This window comes from Salmo salar, chromosome 09, assembly GCF_965601325.2.
Source record: "Salmo salar chromosome 09, fSalSal1, whole genome shotgun sequence".
In the NCBI taxonomy this organism is placed as follows: Eukaryota; Metazoa; Chordata; class Actinopteri; order Salmoniformes; family Salmonidae; genus Salmo; species Salmo salar.
The window spans coordinates 126,166,343-126,189,042 of record NC_138299.1 but is presented as its reverse complement, the minus strand read 5'-3'; the positions used below and the strand labels follow the sequence as shown (position 1 = coordinate 126,189,042).

At 43.4% G+C, this 22,700-nt stretch overlaps 2 protein-coding genes across 10 annotated transcripts in view; one reads left to right on the top strand and one right to left on the bottom strand.

The window, feature by feature from the left end:
- The window catches only part of LOC106612636 (SID1 transmembrane family member 2), a 30,463-nt gene extending 21,953 nt beyond the window's left edge, over positions 1-8,510 (bottom strand). For all 6 annotated transcript variants that reach the window (XM_014213988.3, XM_045724434.2, XM_014213986.3 and 3 more), the window contains exon 1: positions 7,759-8,510. In XM_014213988.3, coding sequence (XP_014069463.1) covers positions 7,759-7,980 — 222 coding nt within the window. In that variant the 5' untranslated portion in view covers positions 7,981-8,510. The remainder of the gene's footprint in view (positions 1-7,758) is intronic.
- A 12,246-nt stretch (positions 8,511-20,756) lies between these two features.
- LOC106612637 (serine/threonine-protein kinase SIK3 homolog) overlaps positions 20,757-22,700 on the top strand; it is a 45,122-nt gene continuing 43,178 nt past the window's right edge. For all 4 annotated transcript variants that reach the window (XM_014213991.3, XM_082956203.1, XM_014213990.3 and 1 more), the window contains exon 1: positions 20,757-21,095. In XM_014213991.3, coding sequence (XP_014069466.3) covers positions 20,757-21,095 — 339 coding nt within the window. The remainder of the gene's footprint in view (positions 21,096-22,700) is intronic.

Genomic DNA, 22,700 nt, shown 5'->3' with positions numbered 1-22,700 from the left:
AGAACGATGATGGCGCTGACAGATAGGGCAGCCGTGCTTCTAGCTCCTAAGCAACTTGGCATATTTCGTTTTTCATTATTAGCCCAGAAAATGTTTTGTGTTATTACATTCAGCCGGAAATAACTTTTGGATATCAGTGGCGGTAACTCACCAGCATTACGAACAGGAATACGACTTTCCCGAATTTAATCCTTTGTTCGTACCCCACAGGGCAATTGAACTGATTCCAGAGGCTGATCCAAAACACCGCCGGCTGAGAAGAGGTATTCAGAGTGGACTTCTAGTCCGACTCAGGTGGCGCGCACACCACCCATTGCTTCCGAATATATTGCTCGCTAATGTTCAGTCTCTGGATAATAAAGTTGACGAGCTCAGGGCGAGGATCTCCTTCCAGAGAGACATCAGCGATTGTAACATACTCTGTTTCACAGAAACATGGCCCTCTCAGGATATACTGTGAGTCCGTACAGCCAGTTGAGTTCTCAGTTCATCGCGCAGACAGGAATAAAGATCTCTCCAGGAAGAAGAAGGGCGGGGGTGTATGTTTCATGATTAACTACTCATGGTGTGATTGTGATAACATACAGAAACTCAAGTCCCTTTTCTTCACCCGACCTAGAATACCTCACAATCAAATGCCAACCATATTACCTCCCAAGAGAATTCTCTTCGGTGATAGTCACAGCATATTTCCCCTCAAGCCGATTCCCCGACGGCCCTCAAAGAACTACACTGGACTCTATGCAAACTGGAAACCACATATCCGGAGGCCGCATTTATTGTAGCCGGGGATTTTAAGAAAGCTAATCTGAGGGAAACACTACTGAAGTTCTACGAACACATTGACTGTTGCACTTGCTCTGAGAAAACATTGGACCACTACTACTTAGATTTTCAAAATGTCTCCAAGGCCCTCCCCCACCCTTCCCTCTGAAAATCTGATCACGATTCCATTTTGCTCCTCCCTTCCTATTAGCATTAACTCAAACAGGAGGTACCCGAACTACGGACTATTCAGCGCTGGTCTGACCAATCAGAATCCATGCTTCATGTTTGTTTTGATCACGTGGACTGAGATATGTTCTGGGTAGCCTCTGAGAATAACATTGATGAATACATGGATACGGTGACTGAGTTTATCAGGAAATGTATAGGAGACTATTAAAACCTACCCAAACCAGAAACCGTGGATAGATGGCAGCATTCACGCAAAACTGAAAGCGCGAACCACCACATGTAACCATGGCAAGGTGACTTGGAATATGGCCAAATACAAACAGTGTAGTTAATCGGCAGTTAAGGGTGCTCTCAAGTGGCTAGATGTACTTTACCATTCGGCCATCAGATTTGCCACCAATGCTCCTTACAGGACACTCTATACTCCTCTATACACATCTTTGTATACCCATCGCAAGACTCACTGGTTGATACTTATTTATAAAACCCTCTTAGGCCTCACTCCCCCCAATCTGAGATACCTTCTGCAGCCCTCATCCTCCACATACAACACCTGTTCTGCCAATCACATTCTGTTAAAGGTCCCCAAGGCACACACATCCCTGGGTCGCTGCTCTTTTCAGTTCGCTACAGCTAGCGACTGGAACGAGCTGAAAAAAAAAAACACTCAAACTGGACCGTTTTATCTCCATCTCTTCATTCAAAGACTCAATCATGGAAACTCTTACTGACAGTTGTGGCTGCTTCGCCTGATTTATTGTTGTTTCTACCTTCTTGCCCTTTGTGCTGTTCTCTGCCCAATAATGTTTGTACCATGTTTTGTGCTGCTACCATGTTGTGCTGCTGCCATGTTGTGTTACAACCATGTTGTTGTCATGTTGTGTTACTTGCTACCCTGCTGTGTTGTCATGTGTTTCCGCCACGCTATGTTGTTGTCTTAGCTCTCTAATTATGTAGTGTTGTGGTGTCTTTCTTGTCGTGATGTTTTGTCCTATATATATATTTTTTTTTTTCTTCCAAAACTCAGCCCCCGGCCCCGCAGGAGACATTTTGCCTTCTGGTAGGCCGTCATTGTAAATAAGAATTTGTTCTTAACTGACTTGCATAGTTAAATAAAAAATGTATAAAACTACAATTCCCTCTATAAGGCAATCAAACAGGCAAAACGTCAGTTCAGAGACAAAGTGGAGTTGCAATTCAACATCTCAGACATGAGAAGTATTGTGGCAGGGTCGACAGACAATCACGGACTACAAAGGGAATACCAGCCACGTCGTGGACACAGACGTCTTGCTTCCGGATAAGCTAAACACCTTTTTCGCCCGCTTTGAGAATAACACAGTGCCACCGATGTGGCCAGCTACCGAGGACTGTGGGCTCTCCTTCTCCGTGGCAGAAGTGAGTAAGACATTTAAGCGTGTTACCTAGAGGTCGACCGATTATGATTTTTCAACGCCTATACCGATAATTGGAGGAGCAAAAAAAGCCGATAAAGACAATTACAACAATACTGAATGAACAATGAACACTTATTTTAACTTAATATAATACAAATAAAATCTATTTTGTCTCAAATAAATAATGAAACATGTTCAGTTTGGTTTAAATCATGCAAAAACAAAGTGTTGGAGAAGAAAGTAAAAGTGGAATATGTGCCATCTAAACAAGCTAACGTTTAAGTTCCTTGCTCAGAACATGAGAACATATGAAAGCTGGTGGTTCCCGTTTAATGAGTCTTCAATATTTACAGGTAAGAAGTTTTAGGTTGTAGTTATTATAGGACTATTTCTCTCTATACCATTTGTATTTCATATACCTTTAACTATTGGATGTTCTAATAGGTACTTTAGTACTGCCAGCCTAATCTCGGGAGTTGATAGGCTTGAAGTCATAAACAGCGCAATGCTTGAAGCATTGCGAAGAGCTGCTGCAAACACAGTAAAGTGCTGTTTGAATGAATGCTTACGAGCCTGCTGCTGCCTACCACCGCTCAGTCAGACTGCTCTATCAAATCATTGACTTAATTATAATAACACACACAAATACGAGCCTTAGGTCATTAATATGGTCAAATCTGGAAACTATCATTTCCAAAACAAAACGTTTATTCTTTCAGTGAAATACGGAACCGTTCCGTATTTTATTTAATGGGTGGCATCCATAAGTCTAAATATTGCTGTTACATTGCACAACCTTCAATGTTATGTCATAATTATGTTAAATTCTGGCAAATTAGTTCGCAACGAGCCAGGCGGCCCAAACTGTTGCATATACCCTGACTCTGTGTGCAATGAACGCAAGAGAAATGACAATGTTCCTAGTTTAATATTGCCTGCTAACATGAATTTCTTTTAACTAAATATGCAGGTTTAAAAAAATATACTTCTGTGTATTGATTCTAAGAAAGGCATTGATGTTTATGGTTAGGTACATTCGTGCAACGATTGTGCTTTTTTCACAAATGCACTTTTGTTAAATCATCCCCCGTTTGGCAAAGTTGGCTGTCTTTGTTAGGGAGAAATAGTCTTCACACAGTTCGCAACGAGCCAGGCGGCCCAAACTGCTGCATATACCCTGACTCTGTTGCACAGAATGCAAGATAAGTGACACAATTTCCCTAGTTAAAAGAAATTCATGTTAGCATGCAATATTAACTAAATATGCAGGTTTAAAAATATATACTTGTGTATTGATTTTAAGAAAGGCGTTGGATGTTTATGGTTAGGTACACATTGCTGCAACGACAGTGCTTTTTTCGCAAATGCGCTTGTTAAATCATCACCCGTTTGTCGAAGTAGGCTGTGATTCAATGATAAATTAACAGGCATTGCATCAATTATATGCAACGCAGGACAAGCTAGATAAACTAGTAATATCATCAACCATGTGTAGTTAACTAGTGATTATGTTAAGATTGATAGTTTTTTTATAAGATACGTTTAATGCTAGCTAGCACCTTACCTTGTCTCCTTGCTACACTCGCATAACAGGTAGTCAGCCTGCCACGCAGTCTCCTCGTGGAGTGCAATGTAATCGGCCATGATCGGTGTCCAAAAATGCCGATTACCGATTGTTATGAAAACTTGAAATCGGCCCTAATTAAATCGGCCATTCCGATAAATCGGTCGACCTCTAGTGTTAACCCTCGCTGCCGCCCCAGACGGCATCCCTATCCGCGTCCTCAGAGCATGCGCAGACCAGCTGGCTGGAGTGTTTCCGGACAAATTCAATCTCTCCCTATACCAGTCTGCTGTCCCCACATGCTTCAAGATGTCCACCATTGTTCCTGTACCCAAGAAAGCAAAGGTAACTGAAGTAAATGACTATCGCCCCGTAGTACTCACTTCTGTCATCATGAAGTGCTTTGAGAGACTAGTCAAGGATCATATCACCTCTACACCTTACCTGACATGCTAGAACCACTTAAATTTGCTTACCGCCCCAATAGATCCACAGACGATGCAATCGACATCCCATCTGGACAAGATAAATACCTATGTATGAATGCTGTGAATTGACTACAGCTCAGCATTCAACACCATAGTACCCTCCAAGCTCATCATTAAGCTAGGGGCCCTGGGTCTGAACCCCGCCCTGTGCAACTGGGTCCTGGACTTCCTGACGGGCCACCCCCCAGGTGGTGATGGTAGGAAACAACACCTCCACTTTGCCGATTCTTAACACAGGGGCCCCACAATCAGCCCCCTCCTGTACTCCCTGTTCACCCATGACTGCGTGGCCAGGCACGCCTTCAACTCAATCATCAAGTTTGCAGACGACACAACAGTAGTAGGCCTGATTACCAACAATGATGAGAGAGCCTACAGGGAGGAGTTGAGGGCCCTGGGAGTGTGGTGCCAGGAAAATAACCTCTCAATCAATGTCAACAAAACAAAGGAGCTGATTGTGGACTTCAGGAAACAGCAGAGGGTGCACCCCCCCATCCACATCGACGGGATTGCAGTGGAGAAGGCGGAAAGTAGAGGTCGCCCGATTATGATTTTTCAATACCGATACCGATTATTGGAGGGCCCCAAAAAAAAAAACGATACCGATTAAATCGGCCGATTTTTTTATTTATTTATTTATAATAATGACAATTACAACAATACTGAATGAACACTTATTTTAACTTAATATAATACATCAATAAAATCAATTTAGCCTCAAATAAATAATGAAACATGTTCAATTTGGTTTAAATAATGCAAAAACAAAGTGTTAGAAAAGAAAGTAAAAGTGCAATATGTGCCATGTAAAAAAGCTAACGTTTAAGTTCCTTGCTCAAAACATGAGAACATATGAAAGCTGGTGGTTCCTTTTAACATGAGTCTTCAATATTCCCAGGTAAGAAGTTTTAGGTTGTAGTTATTATAGGAATTATAGGACTATTTCCCTCTATACGATATTGTATTTCATATACCTTTGACTATTGGATGTTCTTATAGGCACTTTAGTATTGCCAGTGTAACAGTATAGCTTCCGTCCCTCTCCTTGCTCCTACCTGGGCTTGAACCAGGAACACATCGACAACAGCCACCCTCGAAGCAGCGTTACCCATGTAGAGCAAGGGGAACAACTACTCTCAGAGCGAGTGACGTTTGAAACGCTATTAGCGCGCACCTGCTAACTAGCTAGCCATTTCACATCGGTTACACCAGCCTAATCTTGGGAGTTGATAGGCTTGAAGTCATAAACTGCGCAATGCTTGAAGAATTGCGAAGAGCTACTGGCAAAACGCACGAAGGTGCTGTTTGAATGAATGCTTACGAGCCTGCTGCTGCCTACCATCGCTCAGTCAGACTGCTCTATCAAATCATAGACTTAATTATAACATAATAACACACACAAATACGAGCCTTTGGTCATTAATATGGTCGAATCCGGAAACTATCATTTCGAAAACTAAACGTTTATTATTTCAGTGAAATACGGAATCGTTCCGTATTTTATCTAACGGGTGGCATCCCTAAGTCTAAATATTCCTGTTACATTTCAAACCTTCAATGTTATGTCATAATTATGTACAATTCTGGCAAATTAATTACGGCCTTTGTTAGGAATAAATGGACTTCACACAGTCCGCAATGAGCCAGGCGGCTCAAACTGCTGTATATACCCTGACTGCTTGCACGGAACGCTAGAGAAGTGACACAAATTCATGTTAGCAGGCAATATTAACTAAATATGCAGGTTTAAAAATATATACTTTGTATTGATTTTAAAGAAAGGCATTGATGTTTATGGTTAGGTACATTGGTGCAACGACAGTGCTTTTTCGCGAATGCGCTTGTTAAATCATCACCCGTTTGTCGAAGTAGGCTGCTAGCTAGCAACTTAATGCTAGCTAGCAACTTACCTTGTCTCCTTGCTACACTCGCATAACAGGTAGTCAGCCTGCCATGCAGGCTCCTCGTGGAGTGCAATGTAATTGGCCATGATCTGTGGCCAAAAATACCGATTACCGATTGTTATGAAAACTTGAAATTGGCCCTAATTAAATCGTCCATTCCGATTAATCGGTCGACCTCCAGTGGAAAGCTTCAAGTTCCTCGGCGTACACATCACTGAAATTGTCCACCCACACAGACAGTGTGGTGAAGGTGCAACAGGAGGCTTAAGAAATTTGTCTTGGCACCTAAAACCCTCAAACTTTTACAGATGCACAGTTGAGAGCATCCTGTCGGGCTGTATGACGCCTGGTAAGGCAACTGCACCGCTCGCAACCGCAGGGCTCTCCAAAGAGTGCTGCGGTCTGTGCAAAGCATCACCAGGGGCAAACTACCTGTGCCCCAGGACACCTACAGCACCCGATGTCACAAGAAGGCAAAAATGATCATCAACGACCACCCGAGCCACTGCCTGTTCACCACGCTATCATCCAGAAGGTGAGCTCAGTACAGGTGCATCAAAGCTGGGACCGAGAGATTGAAAAACAGCTTCTATGTCAAGGCCATCAGACTGGTAAATAGCCATCACTAGCACCTTAGAGGCTACTGCCCTATATACAAAGATTTGAAATCACTGGGCACCTTAAAAATGGAACACTAGTCACTTTAATAATGTTTACACATTTTGCATTACTCATCTCATATGTATATACTGTATTCTACTCTATTGCATTTTAGTCTATGCCGCTCCGACATTGCTCGTCCAATATTTATATATTTTTAATTCCATTCCTTTAGATGTGTGTGTATTGTTGTGACATTGTTAGATATTACTGCACTGTTGGAGCTAGAAACACAATAATTTTGCTACACCCGCAATAAGATCTGCTAAACATGTGTATGTGACCAATAACATTTTATTTGAAGCAGTCATCAAGGCAAAGGGTGGCTACTTTGAAGAATCTGAAATATGTTTTGATTTGTTTAATACTTTTTTGGTTACTACATGATTCCATTTGTGTTTTCATAGTTTTGATGTCTTCACTACTTTTCTATAATTTAGAAAAAAGTTTTTTTTTAAATAAAGAAAACCCTTGAATGAGTAGGTGTCCAAACTTTTGACTGGTACTGTACATACACACACACCCATCAAACATACACCTGCACACTCAAGTTTTATATTTTTCACTTTTTGCAATCCTATCTTATTATAAAACCAAATGAGGCTACTCATAACAAGACAGTAGTTCTGTGTTCTTCAATCCTAGTACTGGATGGGCAGGATGGGCAGGTTTAATTCCAGCCTAGTACTAACATAAATAGTTGAAACAGGTGTGTTAGCACTAGGTAGTCTGTGCAAAAGCAGGATCAAAGAACAAAGTGGTATTTGTGACCTGAACTATGTACTCACCTTGTTTCTGGAGACGGTGTGATTGAAGGCATAGATGGTTTGGTTGTCACTGGTAACCGTATCGTTGTAGGTAACATCAAACTCGGCATCTTTTTGGACCACCGTTTTAGTTTCTGCCCGTGCGCACCGCAAGTGGGTCACACATAACCACAACAGGACCACATAACCAAGTCGGAACCAGACTAAAACCGGGCCAAATTTACAACAGCTCCTCAAAACCATTTCCTTGCGATTTGTCAATAATAGCTGTGCTAGCTGAGCAACAGTTTGTCGAACAAAACGACCAAAATGCACTTGACACGTCGGATGACAATAATAGCAATGAATGGCAAACTTACCTAACTAGGCAGCTCAGTTGTAATTTATCATTCACAACAGAACAGTTGATAGCGAACAACTACCTACAGTAGTGTGATAATCTAGCCAGCTAGCTACATTTGCTAGCTAATGATCAATGTATTACATCCACATCGCTCCTCCTGTTTCACCTTCGCCAGCTAGCCACTCCTCGGTACCTCGACTTAAACTAACGTTAGCTAGGCGATAACAACACAGCTACTACTGTGCTGGCTAGCGAGCTAGATCCCGAAAGATTTACTATCCGAGGATTTTACAGCTAATATCATCCACATTTTATCATTTAGGTTGACATATCAGGTACCGTAAAGTGAACGTTATTTTTGCATCTGTTGAATCGACTGGCCACGGCGGTTGAATCTGTGTCACTCACCCTCCCAACGCACGCAGTAAACAAACCAAGCACAGCGTAATGACGTCATTCTTTTCAGCACAAACATAGAAATAGAATGCATATGACCAAATGTATTGCAGTAAATTCTGACATAAGGAATAGATACAATTTTCCTTTGAAATAAAGCACGTATTAGATCTATTATTGTTCTAAGGGAAAGAGAAACACATTTTTACTACATTTTTCCTACTGGACTAAGTGAGGGTATTTCAAGGAAGTGAGGTACGATTCTGGTTATACATTTAAGGGCTTGTAAGGAAGCATTTCACTGTAAGGTCTACACCTGTTGTATTCGGCTCATGTGACAAATACAATTTGATTTGATTTGACTTTGCAGCTGGCCCATCTAGCGGAAATAGATAAGTTCTGCCTCCAGTTCAAGATTCTTGACAATAAAGGTAAACCTGCCCATGTCTCTCACCTCAACTGCAAATCAAGCGGTACCTGTGCACCAAGTCTGAAACTAACAGGACCCTAAACAGCTTCTACCCCCAAGCCATAATACTGCTAAATAAGACTGCTAAATAGCTAATCAAATGTCTACCCGGACTACCTGCATTTACTCCTTTTTGCACTAACTCTCTTGCACTAACTCTATGTACACACACACTGGACTCGGTACTGGTAGTCCCTGTATACACACACACTGACACATACTTACACTGACACCCCAACACACACACACACACACACACACACACACACACACACACACACACACACACACACACACACACACACACACACACACACACACACACACACACACACACTACATACGCACACCCACACACACAAATTACACATGCTCACATGTATACTGACAACACACACACACACACACACACACTTTCACACTCACCACATACGCTGCTGCTACTGTCTATTATCCTGTTGCCTAATCACTTTACCCTTACCTATGTACATAGCTACCTGAATTACCTCGTACCTCTGCACATCAACTCGGTACTGGTTCTCCCTGTATATAGCCATGTTATTTTTACTCGTTATTGTCATCCGTTATTCACTGTGTTTTTATTCCTCATAGCACTATTTCTATTTTTCATTTGTATTTTTAAATCTTTATCTTTAACTATGCATTTTTGGAAAAGGACCCATAAGTAAGCATTTCACAGTTTCACCAATTCTTTACGAAGCGTGTGACAAATAACAATTGATTTGATTTTGATTTGAACATGACACGGCAGTTCAGTTAGAAACAGTACCTCTGCTGGTGTAAGACCCATCCTGCATCCAGGAAAGGCTTCATTTCTTTCAGGAAAGGCCTGTGTACAGTCGTGGCCAAAAGTTTTGAGAATGACACAAATATTAATTTCCACGAAGTTTGCTGCTTCAGTGTCTTTAGATATTTTTGTCAGATGTTACTATGGAATACTGAAGTATAATTACAAGCATTTCATAAGTGTCAAAGGCTTTTATTGACAACTACATAAAGTTGATGCAAAGAGTCAATAGTTGCAGTGTGACCCTTCTTTTTCAAGACCTCTGCAATCCACCCTGGCATGCTGTTAATTAACTTCTGGTCCACATCCTGACTGATGGAAGCCCATTCTTGCATAATCAATGCTTGGAGTTTGTCAGAATTTGTGGGTTTTTGTTTGAGGATTGACCACAAGTTCTCAATGGGATTAAGGTCTAGGGAGTTTCCTGGCCATGGACCCAAAATATCGATGTTTTGTTCCCCCGAGCCACTTCGTTATCACTTTTGCCTTATGGCAAGGTGCTCCATCATGCTGGAAAAGGCATTATTCGTCACCAAACTGTTCCTGGATGGTTGGGAGAAGTTGCTCTCGGAGGATGTGTTGGTACCATTCTTTATTCATGGCTGTATTCTTAGGCAAAATTGTGAGAAGCAACCACACACATGAATGGTCTCAGGATGCTTTACTGTTGGCATGACACAGGACTGATGCTAGCGCTCACCTTGTCTTCTCCGGACAAGCTTTTTTCCGGATGCCCCAAACAATCGGAAAGGGGATTCATCAGAGAAAATGACTTTACCCCAGTCTTCAGCAGTCCAATCCCTGTACCTTTTGCAGAATATCAGTCTGTCCATGATGTTTTTCCTGGAGAGAAGTGGCTTCTTTGCTGCCCTTCTTGACATCAGAACATCCTCCAAAAGTTTTCGCCTCACTGTGCGTGCAGATGCACTCACACCTGCCTGCTGCCATTCCTGAGCAAGCTCTGTACTGGTGGTGCCCTGATCCCGCAGCTGAATCAACTCCAGGCGCTTGTTGGACTTTCTTGGGTGCCCTGAAGCCTTCTTCACAACAATTGAACCGCTCTCCTTGAAGTTCTTGATGATCTGATAAATGGTTGATTTAGGTGCAATCTTACTGGCAGCAATATCCTTGCCTGTGAAGCCCTTTTTGTGCAAAGCAATGATGACGGCATGTGTTTCCTTGCAGGTAACCTTGGTTGACAGAGGGAGAACAATGATTCCAAGCACCACCCTCCTTTTGAAGCTTCCAGTCTGTTATTCTAACTCAATCAGCATGACAGAGTGATCTCCAGCCTTGTCCTCGTCAACACTCACACCTGTGTTAACGCGAGAATAACTGACATGATGTCAGCTGGTCCTTTTGTGGCAGGGCTGAAATGCAGTGGAAATGTTTTTTGGGGGATTCAGTTAATCTGCATGGCAAAGAGGGACTTTGCAATTAATTGTAATTCATCTGATCACTCTTCATAACATTCTGGAGTATATGCAAATTGCCATCATACAAACTGAGGCAGCAGACTTTGTGAAAATTAATATTTGTGTCATTCTCAAAACTTTTGGCCACGACTGTACACAGGCTTCATGTGCTGCATAAACAGAGTTCCAATAATTACAGGATTAGTAGGGGGGGGGGTTAGAAGGATTACTTTATCCTATCCTAGGTATTCCTTAAAGAGGTGGGGTTTCAGGTGTCTCCGGAAGGTGGTGATTGACTCCGCTGTACTGGCGTCGTGAGGGAGCTTGTTCCACCATTGGGGTGCCAGAGCAGCGAACAGTTTTGACTGGGCTGAGCGAGAACTGTGCTTCCTCAGAGGTAGGGGGCCCAGCAGGCCAGAGGTGGATGAACGCAGTGCCCTTGTTTGGGTGTAGGGCCTGATCAGAGCCTGAAGGTATGGAGGTGCCGTTCCCTTCACAGCTCCGTAGGCAATCACCATGGTCTTGTAGCGGATGCGAGCTTCAACTGGAAGCCAGTGGAGAGAGCGGAGGAGCGGGGTGATGTGAGAGAACTTTGGAAGGTTGAACACCAGACGGGCTGCGGCATTCTGGATGAGTTGTAGGGGTTTAATGGCACAGGCAGGGAGCCCAGCCAACAGCGAGTTGCAGTAATCCAGACGGGAGATGACAAGTGCCTGGATTAGGACCTGCGCCGCTTCCTGTGTGAGGCAGGGTCGTACTCTGCGAATGTTGTAGAGCATGAACCTACAGGATCGGGTCACCGCCTTGATGTTAGTGGAGAACGACAGGGTGTTGTCCAGGGTCACGCCGAGGCTCTTAGCACTCTGGGAGGAGGACACAAGGGAGTTGTCAACCGTGATGGCGAGATCATGGAACGGGCAGTCCTTCCCCGGGAGGAAGAGCAGCTCCATCTTGCCGAGGTTCAGCTTGAGGTGGTGATCCGTCATCCACACTGATATGTCTGACAGACATGCAGAGATGCGATTCGCCGCCTGGTTATCAGAAGGGGGAAAGGAGAACATTAATTGTGTGTCGTCTGCATAGCAATGATAGGAGAGACCATGTGAGGATATGACAGAGCCAAGTGACTTGGTGTATAGCGAGAATAGGAGAGGGCCTAGAACAGAGCCCTGGGGGACACCAGTGGTGAGAGCGCATGGTGCGGAGACAGATTCTCGCCACGCCACCTGGTAGGAGCGACCTGTCAGGTAGGACGCAATCCAAGCGTGGGCCGCGCCAGAGATGCCCAACTCGGAGAGGGTGGAGAGGAGGATCTGATGGTTCACAGTATCAAAGGCAGCAGATAGGTCTAGAAGGATGAGAGCAGAGGAGAGAGAGTTAGCTTTAGCAGTGCGGAGAGCCTCCGTGACACAGAGAAGAGCAGTCTCAGTTGAATGCCCAGTCTTGAAACCTGACTGATTAGGATCAAGAAGGTAATTCTGAGAGAGATAGCAGGAGAGCTGGCCAAGGACGGCACGTTCAAGAGTTTTGGAGAGAAAAGAAAGAAGGGATACTGGTCTGTAGTTGTTGACATCGGAGGGATCGAGTGTAGGTTTTTTCAGAAGGGGTGCAACTCTCGCTCTCTTGAAGACGGAAGGGACATAGCCAGCGGTCAAGGATGAGTTGATGAGCGAGGTGAGGTAGGGGAGAAGGTCTCCGGAAATGGTCTGGAGAAGAGAGAAGGGGATAGGGTCAAGTGGGCAGGTTGTTGGGCGGCCGGCCGTCACAAGACGCGAGATTTCATCTGGAGAGAGAGGGGAGAAAGAGGTCAAAGCACAGGGTAGGGCAGTGTGAGCAGGACCAGCGGTGTCGTTTGACTTAGCAAACGAGGATCGGATATCGTCAACCTTCTTTTCAAAATGGTTGACGAAGTCATCCGCAGAGAGGGAGGAGGGGGGGGGGGGGGGGAGGAGGGTTCAGGAGGGAGGAGAAGGTAGCAAAGAGCTTCCTAGGGTTAGAGGCAGATGCTTGGAATTTAGAGTGGTAGAAAGTGGCTTTAGCAGCAGAGACAGAAGAGGAGAATGTAGAGAGGAGGGAGTGAAAGGATGCCAGGTCCGCAGGGAGGCGAGTTTTCCTCCATTTCCGCTATATCCTTGACTGGCTCAACTTTAGAGGGCTCACCACTGCCGACTGACTCCTTTTCGAGATTAGCAAGGTCCTCAAGAGAGCAGGAAGACCTATAAGTAAGATTACTTGGTTTGCATTCAGGTGATGTAGGTATGTACACCTCGAATGAAGGTGTATACTCAGGAGACTAATCTCTGATCTTAACAGCGCAGTTCTTACGCTTTCACGTCATCGCATTTCCCTGAATGTATTCTCTACCCCTCCCATTGAAGGAGTTCTAGTAACCTGAGCCGCGGTGCATCTGTCTATGGCCTGTGACATGAATGGGTAAAAAAGGGTGAGGGAGCGCCCTTCTCAAATTGAACAGTAATCTGCGCCACTCGGTCATGTTGTCATTAATAATAATAATAATAATAGATTTATTTTATATAGCGCTTTTCATTACAAGTAGAATCTCAAAGTCGCTTTAAAAACAAAATAAATAAAAAACTATTTAATAAAACAAATGTAGGAATAGGACAGTTCTTGGGCAACAGTCGTCCACAGCTTTAGATGATAGGCAGTTCAGAAGGGTAGTATCTTGACTTTGGACTACTCCCCTCTGGGCGCAGGTATAGGGCACCCCTTGGCAGAAAAAACAGAACTAGACAATCATTTGTGCCAGGTGTGATACCCCTCCTAAATAGCTTGGCTAATGTTCCTATTGACCCAGTAAGGCCAGCAGGCTAGTCTCTTTTTATTGGTATGTAACTGTTATGAAAGTTGTATTGTCAATTTGTTTTGTATTTAAACGGCACTTTAAACGTGTACATGACACTGCAACAAAATGTCCCCGTGGGGACAATAAAGTCAGTAAGGAGGGGTTAGCATAGATGGTACAGCAAGGCAGGGAGGTAGAGACATCTGACAGACAGGTCACGGAGCTCTTCATCTGGCACCTTGTCGTCTTCGATTGTCACAGCTCCTCCTCCGTAGGTAGGCTGGATCATCCACTACAGAAATGTAACACCCATCTTAGTGATACTTCGGAGACTGTAAAAGTGCCAATATAAGACCAGCACACATCAGCAGTGGTTCAGAAAAGCCCTATACGAGCCTCTGAATACCCTCACACAACAGTCCACTTCCCTCTAGGAACTGGGGCAGGGGGCAAAAAGCCGATGCTGTTGGTCTGGTATTGCGGCATCATTTAAATCATAGCAAGCTAGCTAGCCAAGACAAATATAAACTGATTTGCTTGCCATAATCAGTCCTGCAATTCCGTGGGTAACCACTAATTATTTATGTATACAGTTGAAGTCGGAAGTTTACATACACTTAGGTTGGAGCCATTAAAACTCGTTTCTCAACCACTCCACAAATTTATTGTTAACAAACTATAGTTTTGGCAAGTCGGTTAGGACATCTACTTTGTGCATGACACAAGTAATTGTTCCAACAATTGTTTAAAGACAGATTATTTCACTTATAACTCACTGTATCACAATTCCAGTGTGTCAGAAGTTTACTGTGCCTTTAAACAGCTTGGAACATTCCAAAAAATGATGTTATGGCTTTAGAAGCTTCTGATAGGCTAATTGACATCATTCGAGTCAATTGGAGGTGTACCTGTGGATGTATTTCAAGGCCTACCTTCAAACTCAGTGCCTCATTGCTTGACATCATGGTAAAAATCAAAAGAAATCAGCCAAGACCTCGGAAGGAAAATTGTAGACCTCCACAAGTCTGGGTCATCCTTGAGAGCAATTTCCAAATGCCTGAAGGTACCACGTTCATCTGTACAAACAATAGTACGCAAGTATAAACACCATGGGGCCACGCAACCGTCATACCACTCAGGAAGGAGACGCTACGGAGAGCGTGATCACACAGTCGTCCCGAACAGCTGATTCTCTCATGCATGCTTCTGTATTGCTTGCCTCAAAGCTAGCTTAAAAGGCATTTAGCTCGTCTGGTAGGCTCGTGTCACTGGGCAGCTCACGGCTGTGCTTCCCTTTATAGTCCGTAATAGTTTGCATGCCCTGCCACATCCGACGAGTGTCGGAGCCGGTGTAGTATGATTCAATCTTAGTCCTTTATTGACACTTTGGCTGTTTGATGGTTCGTCTGAGGGCATAGCGGGATTTCTTATAAGCATCCGGGTTAGAGTCCCACTCCTTGAATGCGGCGGCTCTAGCCTTTAGCTCAGTGCGGATGTTGCCTGTAATCCATGGCTTCTGGTTGAGGTATGTACGTACGGTCACTGTAGGGACGACGTCCTCGATGTACTTATTGATGAAGCCAGTGACTAATGTGATGTACTCCTCAATGCCATCGGAAGAATCCCAGAACATATTCCAGTCTGTGCTAGAAAAACAGTCCTGTAACTTAGCATCTGCGTCATCTGACCACTTCTTTATTGACCGAGTCACTGGTGCTTCCTGCTTTAGTTTTTGCTTGTAAGCAGGAATCAGGAGGATATAATTATGATCAGATTTGCCAAATGGAGGGCGAGGGAGAGCTTTGTACGTGTCTCTGTGTGGAGTAAAGGTGGTCTGGAGTGTTTTTTTCATCTGGTTGCACATTTAACATGCTGGTAGAAATTAGGTAAAACGGATTTAAGTTTCCCTGCATTAAAGTCCCCAGCCACTAGGAGCGCTGCCTCTGGATGAGTGTTTTCCTGTTTGCTTATGGCCTTATACAGCTCATTGAGTGCGGACTTAGTGCCAGCATCAGTTTGTGGTGGTAAATAGACAGCTATGAAAAATATAGATGAAAACTCTCCGGTAAATAGTGTGGTCTGCAGCGTTTCATGATATAGTCTACCTCAGGTGAGCAAATCCTTGAGACTTCCTTAATATTAGATTTAATATATTAATTTGGCTATATAATTGATTTTTTTAATTGTTTTTTGAGGTTAGGGCTTGGCATTAGGGATGGCAGTGTGGTTAAGGTTACAATTAGGTTTAAAATCAGATTTATATCACTTTGTGTCTGTGCCAGCTAGTGACCACTCTCCAGAGCTGCCTCCAGAACAAGATTCATGACAATAAATGCCAACCTGCGAGATATGGGTCTACTACAGACTTGACTGATCAGCATCCCATGGACAGCACGACTAGGTTAACACTTGAAACTGGGGCTAACCCAAACCTTAACCCTAAACAGAAATAAATAGTTTAATTATTACGTAATAACAGTGAAATAGTGCTGTGTCTCTTTTGCAAGGTTTCTCATCAGTTATAACTCATCAGAAAAAATATGTTTGCATTCTTTCTTATATTTGCTCCCTCTGCAGTTTTACCATCAAAGTAGGAAGTAGACTAGGTCTCCAATTGTCATCAAATTCTTAGTCTTATTATAATACTTGATTTAGTGGTGGGCAAGGAAAACTGTTATAATATTGATAAAGGAAATAGATCAATTTAGATTCAGAAAAGTGAATGTGTGATCTAGATGTCACATCTGCTCCTGTAACACCCTCTACTGCTCATCCTGTTTCTCCTTGACCTGCCGCAACTCCCCCAGTGCCCTCTCTCTCTCTCCCTCTCCCTCTCTGTGTGTGTGTGTGTGGTGTGTGTGTGTGTGTGTGTGTGTGTGTGTGTGTGTGTGTGTGTGTGTGTGTGTGTGTGTGTGTGTGTGTGTGTGTGGGTGTGTGTGATTGTGTGGGCGGAGACAGGTGTGCTGGAGTCAGAGCAGTTCCCCACCAGCTGCAACCTGTTCCATAATCAAGACCTCTACAAATACTCAGCCCTGCCTCTTCCATGCTGCCAGATCGTAATCTCTGCTCAGTCAGTCTACGGTTCTAGCCATTTGTTACTATTCAGATCCTGTTATGCTGTTGTGCCTGTTTTCCTTGCCTGATGCTGTTTTTCTCTCCGCTACAATTGTGCCCGCTCTGACACTGGTCCCTGTCTCCAGTCCCACGTCTCGTCATCCTGCTACTCTGTCCTGGATTCCCCACTCTACTACTCCCTTGGATTCCCTTCCGGACCTGCTTACTCTGTCTCGACTCCTCTCTCTTCAGCCTCAGCCCCTGGTTTCCAGCAACACGCCTGAGCTTCCCCTGACCTGCACTCCATCGCCTCCCTGTGTTTCAATAAATACCTTGCTTACTTAATCCCAGTCTCCTCGTCTGAGTCTGCTCTTGGGTTCCCCTGTTCCACTCCGCGTAACACTAGATTCTAGCTGATTCTCTGATACTGAATCTTACAGGCCTGTAAGTCATGTAATCAACATATCCAGTAAAATAAAACCGTGATGTTAGCCTACATCTCTTTAATGTACATTCTGATCAATGTGGTGCTCCAAGAATACAATTGTATACCCTTACAACAACTCATAATACCGGGCATATTATGCATAAGTAAGAGATTGTTGAGGCCTATTATATCCTTTCTAGTTCACCATAAAGAGCTGTCCTTTCAGGGCCCTAATTTGTCTTCATCAAGCCTAACCTATTGCACCCTCCTGATGTAACAACTTTGATGCAAGAGCCTGTTTAGGAGACCCAACTGTTTTTCTCCCAAAAGTCTAAATTTAAAGCCAATCATCCAAGATGTGCTTTAGAACATCACCCTAAATATAAAATGTGAACATGTTTAGATATTCTTAAGGCCTTGTTTCATGTTTTCTTTCTGTGCTGACTGATATATGTCCGCTGGAGGCAGCGGGGGGGCATTTGGTCTTCAACGAGGTCCAGAGGACCGCACAGAAAATGTGTTATATTTCCTTGCCGTCAAAATATTTGTTTAATTTGTATTACTCCACTTATACAGGATTAATAAAGGCCTAGTGCACTATTATTTTCTTCTTCCATCTATGCCTCTATCCATCGTTTTTTAAATGTTTGATCATCCCTGACTGTCTAGTGATTATTTGCGAGCTGAACAGTAAGGAACTGGATGAATATACAGTACCAGTCAAAGTTTTTGGACAAACCTTTGAACCGAGTGTTTTTCTGTATTTTTACATTTTTCAACATTGTAGAATAGTAGTGAAGACATCAAAACTATGAAATAACACTTATGGAATCATGTAGTTTCCAAACATGCAAAAATCAAAAAATTCATTTTTGTAGTTTCCAAAAATTAATATATTTTATATTTGAGATTCTTCAAAGTAGCCATGATGACAGCTTTGCACACTCTTGGCATTCTCTCAACCAGCTTCATGAGGTAGTCACCTGGAATACATTTCAATTAACAGGTCTGCCTTGTTAAAAGTTAATTTGTGGAATTTATTTCCTTCTTATGCGTTTGAGCCAATCAGTTGTGTTGTGACAAGGTAGGGGTAGTATACAGAAGATAGCCCTTTGTGGTAAAAGACCATGTCCATATTATGTCCAGAACAGCTCAAATAAGCAAAGAGAAACGACAGTGCGTCATTACTTTAAGACATGAAGGTCAGTCAATGCGTAAAATGTCAAGAACTTTGAAAGTGTCTTTAAGTGCAGTCGCAAAAACCATCAAGCGCTATGATGAAACTGACTCTCATGAGGACCGCCACAGGAAATGAAGACCCAGAGTTTACTCTAATGCAGAGGATAAGATGATTAGAGTTACCAGCCTCAGAAATTGCAGCCTAAATAAATACTTCACAGAGTTCAAGTAACAGACACATCTCAAAATCAACTGTTCAGAGTAGACTGCATGAATCAGGCCTTCATGGTTGATTTGCTGCAAAGAAACCACTACTAAAGGACACCAATAAGAAGAAGAGACTTGCTTGGGCCAAGAAACATGAGCAATGGACATTAGACCGGTGGAAATCTGTCCTTTGGTCTGAAAAGTCAAACTTTGAGATTTTTGGTTCCAACCACTGTGTCTTTGTGGGACACAGAATAGGTGAATTGATGATCTCTGCATGTGTGGTTCCCACCGTGAAGCATGGAGGAGGTGTGATGGTGTGGGGGTGCTTTGCTGGTGACACTGTTGGCGATTTATTTAGAATTCAAGGCACACTTAACCAGCATGGCTACCACAGCATTCTGCAGCGATACGCCATCCAATCCGGTTTGCACTTAGTGGGGCTGTCATTTGTTTTTCAAGAGGACAATGACCCAACACATCTCCAGGCTGTGGAAGGCTATTTGACCAAGAAGGAGAGTAATGGAGTGCTGCATCAGATGACCCGGCCTCCACAATCACCCAACCTCAACCCAATTGAGATGGTTGAGATGAGTTGCACCGCAGAGTGAAGGAAAAGCAGCCAACAAGTGCTCAGCATATGTGGGAACTCCTTCAAGATTGTTGGAAAAGCATTCCAGGTGAAGCTAGTTGAGAGAATGCCAAGAGTGTACAAAGCTGTCATCAATGCAAAGGGTGGCTACTTTGAAGAATCTCACATTTAAAATTATTTTGATTTGTTTAACACTTTTTTGGGTTACTACATGATTCCATGTGTTATTTCATAGTTTTGATGTCTTCACTGCTATTCTACAATGTAGAAAATAGTACAAATTAAGAAAAACCCTTGAATGAGTAGGTGTGTCAAAACTTTGGTCTGGTGCTGTTGGTGAATAATTTCTATACATTTTCAATTAGATTTTGGTCATTTAAAGTAAATTGAATGAATTCCCTTGTTTATTTTATTCAAGCGGGATTGGACACGTCACAATATATTTGATAACGCTGCTGTAGATGATGGATGAGACATGACATGACATCAAATTGTATTTGTCACATGGGCCGAATACAAAGGTGTAGAATTTATAGTGAAATGTTTGCGTTACAAGCCCTTCCCAACAGTGGCGGTCTAGGGAAGGCGGTCTAGAACTAACAGTACAAGCAATCTAGAACTAACAGTACAAGCTGGGGCCAGTTGTACTGTTAGAAGAGCCAGTTACATTAGACGTTATTGTTGTCATATCGTTTTGCATGTGTTACGATACTCTTGTGTTCCGCCTAAAGCCGTCCCTCTAGAAAGTGTGGGGGTTAAATTAGTGTTCCGCGTTGCCACTGTCTAATAACGGATGTAAAAAAAGAACGATAGCAAAAATTAGTTATGTAAAAATTATTTCATACACATTTAGGGGGGCCACAAGGGGGTCCAAAATTGTTGTTACAGGGGCACTGCCAACGGGCTGTGTGTGTGTGTTTGTAGGTATAGGCCGCCAGTTGTAAAATAATAGAATAGAATGGAATAAAACAGAATATAATAACTATTTTTTTCAGATGGAACGTCTGAACGAGGTGATGCGTGACATTTTGCAGGCAATAAAGTATTTTCAGTGTCCATTAGAATGAGTTGAACCAGAGATGTTGAATCCATCCAACCATGTGATGTACACTCGACAGACATGTGAAACTGCATGGCGGTCTTCCCGGTTAAGAAACACACACAGACTTGCGCTAGCGCGATAATGCGCAGTTCTGTCGCCAAGGCAACCGTTTCTGTGGATGAAGTCATTGTTACGCTGATAGTTGCTATAGTTACAACCTAGCGAGGGCGCTGCGAAGGGGCTGTCTACGTAATATGACGCAGGGCGGGGGCGTGCCCGCGATGCGCGCTGCGCAAGGCTGGTTGTTGTTCCCGCAGAGAGGCGAGAAGATGGCGGCCGTGTCAAGCGGAGGTGCAGCTGGGTCCGCTGCGGCCGGGATTACGCACTCTACCCGACCGGCCCACGCAGGCATGGGCGCCCAGAACCGAGCACAGCCATCCTCTGGGATCAGCCACTCCAATCGACCTACCCCAGCTGCGGGGTGCATCACCAACCCCGGCCACCCCTCGGCCAGCAGGCCCCCCCCAGCCCGAGTGGGCTACTACGAAATCGAGCGGACCATCGGCAAAGGGAATTTCGCCGTTGTTAAATTGGCAACACACATCATCACCAAAGCAAAGGTACGATGATTAATAAAGGTTTTTTGAACGGGATCAATTATAGGTTGTCAACGATTTGTACTCATTTGACTGTGTTATCGCTGTCACTCTCATCTAGGCTGAAGATTGGGCCTTCGGGCTTGGGAGCGAGTAACGTTACAACGGCTAGTCCGCTTTTGGTCGCAGTGTTCAGTGCGGGGGTGTAATAAGCATCATAAGCAACCGTTCGCATTGTAGTTTTTCCGCTGAGTTTTTCACATGATAAAATCAGTTCTAATGTAACAAGGACAGCGGGGGTCACTTGTCGACGGAGAGAAGGGTACCGCTGGGATGAAAGAGGAGAGGGGGACTTCGAGCGTAACGTTTGCTATTTGGATGCGTTAGTTAACTAACGTTACATTTGTTCTATTTGGGGTTTACAATCAGCTAGCTAGCTGACCAGCTATTTTTGGCATTATGTATTAGCTAGGTAGGATTACAAGAATCGTGTAATCTATGTCATCAGTAGTTTATACGTATCATTAGCAAGCAATTTATATATTTGTTAGATTTTGAAGTGAATGTTCCTTTGGCAATCGTTGACTAGGTAACTAACTGAAAAAAACAAGCTGGTTTGACAGGCAGTTAACGTGTTGCTGGCTTGCCAGATCTCATCCCTAAAAATGTGTTGACTAACAATGTATTTTCTCACTGAAAAAGTTTGAATGTTTAACATTTTCTCATGGTGTATTCATTTAATATAAGGGGGGTGTATTCAAGAACTGGTATTTTAGTTTGTGCCAGGTTATGTGGCGTTTTCATTTGGGTATAGGCAGGGGCTATGGGCTGCCTTAGATATGTCATAGCTTATTGATATCCCTTTGAGTGTGCGTATGCTGTTGCATAGTGTGGGCGTCTGTAGGCAGATGCATTGCTGGCGAATAGGCAGATCTTGTTTTTCAATATTGAAACAAAAAAACAATCATAGTAGTCCCAATTTTTACCTACATATCATTCATCCTTATTGTTGAGAGACCATAGCATGAACAGTAGGCTACTTTTTAAAATCCACGTTTTGCCTTTACACACATTACCATTCAGTTTTATTTTCCCAGGTATCTTATTGTGAAGCGGTTTTATTTTTCTCTCAGTAACGACCTAGGTGACCAAGGAGTAGAGCAGGGCAAATGATAGCCTACCCACTGGCTATGCTTTTAAACCTATGCCAGTGCCACTAAACCTGTGACAACTCCTACTAATAAGACTGTGGATCTGCAACACGCTCATGGGATCGAACTGAGGCCAGAGTCATTAGAGAGGGATAAACAGAAGGCTACCTGTAAGGGAATCACGATTGTAACGTGTGTGTGTGTGTATAAGACAGAAAACGTCACTACTTCTATGTGTGTTTTGTGAGGGAGGCTGACTGTTCTGATAGATTAACTCACATGGTGACATGGAACATGTTCAAGAACATATTAGGCTACAGCCTAAGCAGCTTAAACTAATCTACAGAACTTGTGAAAATGTATTTGTAGGGAACCACATATTAGTGCCTTAAAGTTACATAACGATTCATTGATAAACCACTGACCACTAAAAACTACAATCTCTCGATTGTTAGGCCAAGTTTTTTGTTGAGTGATA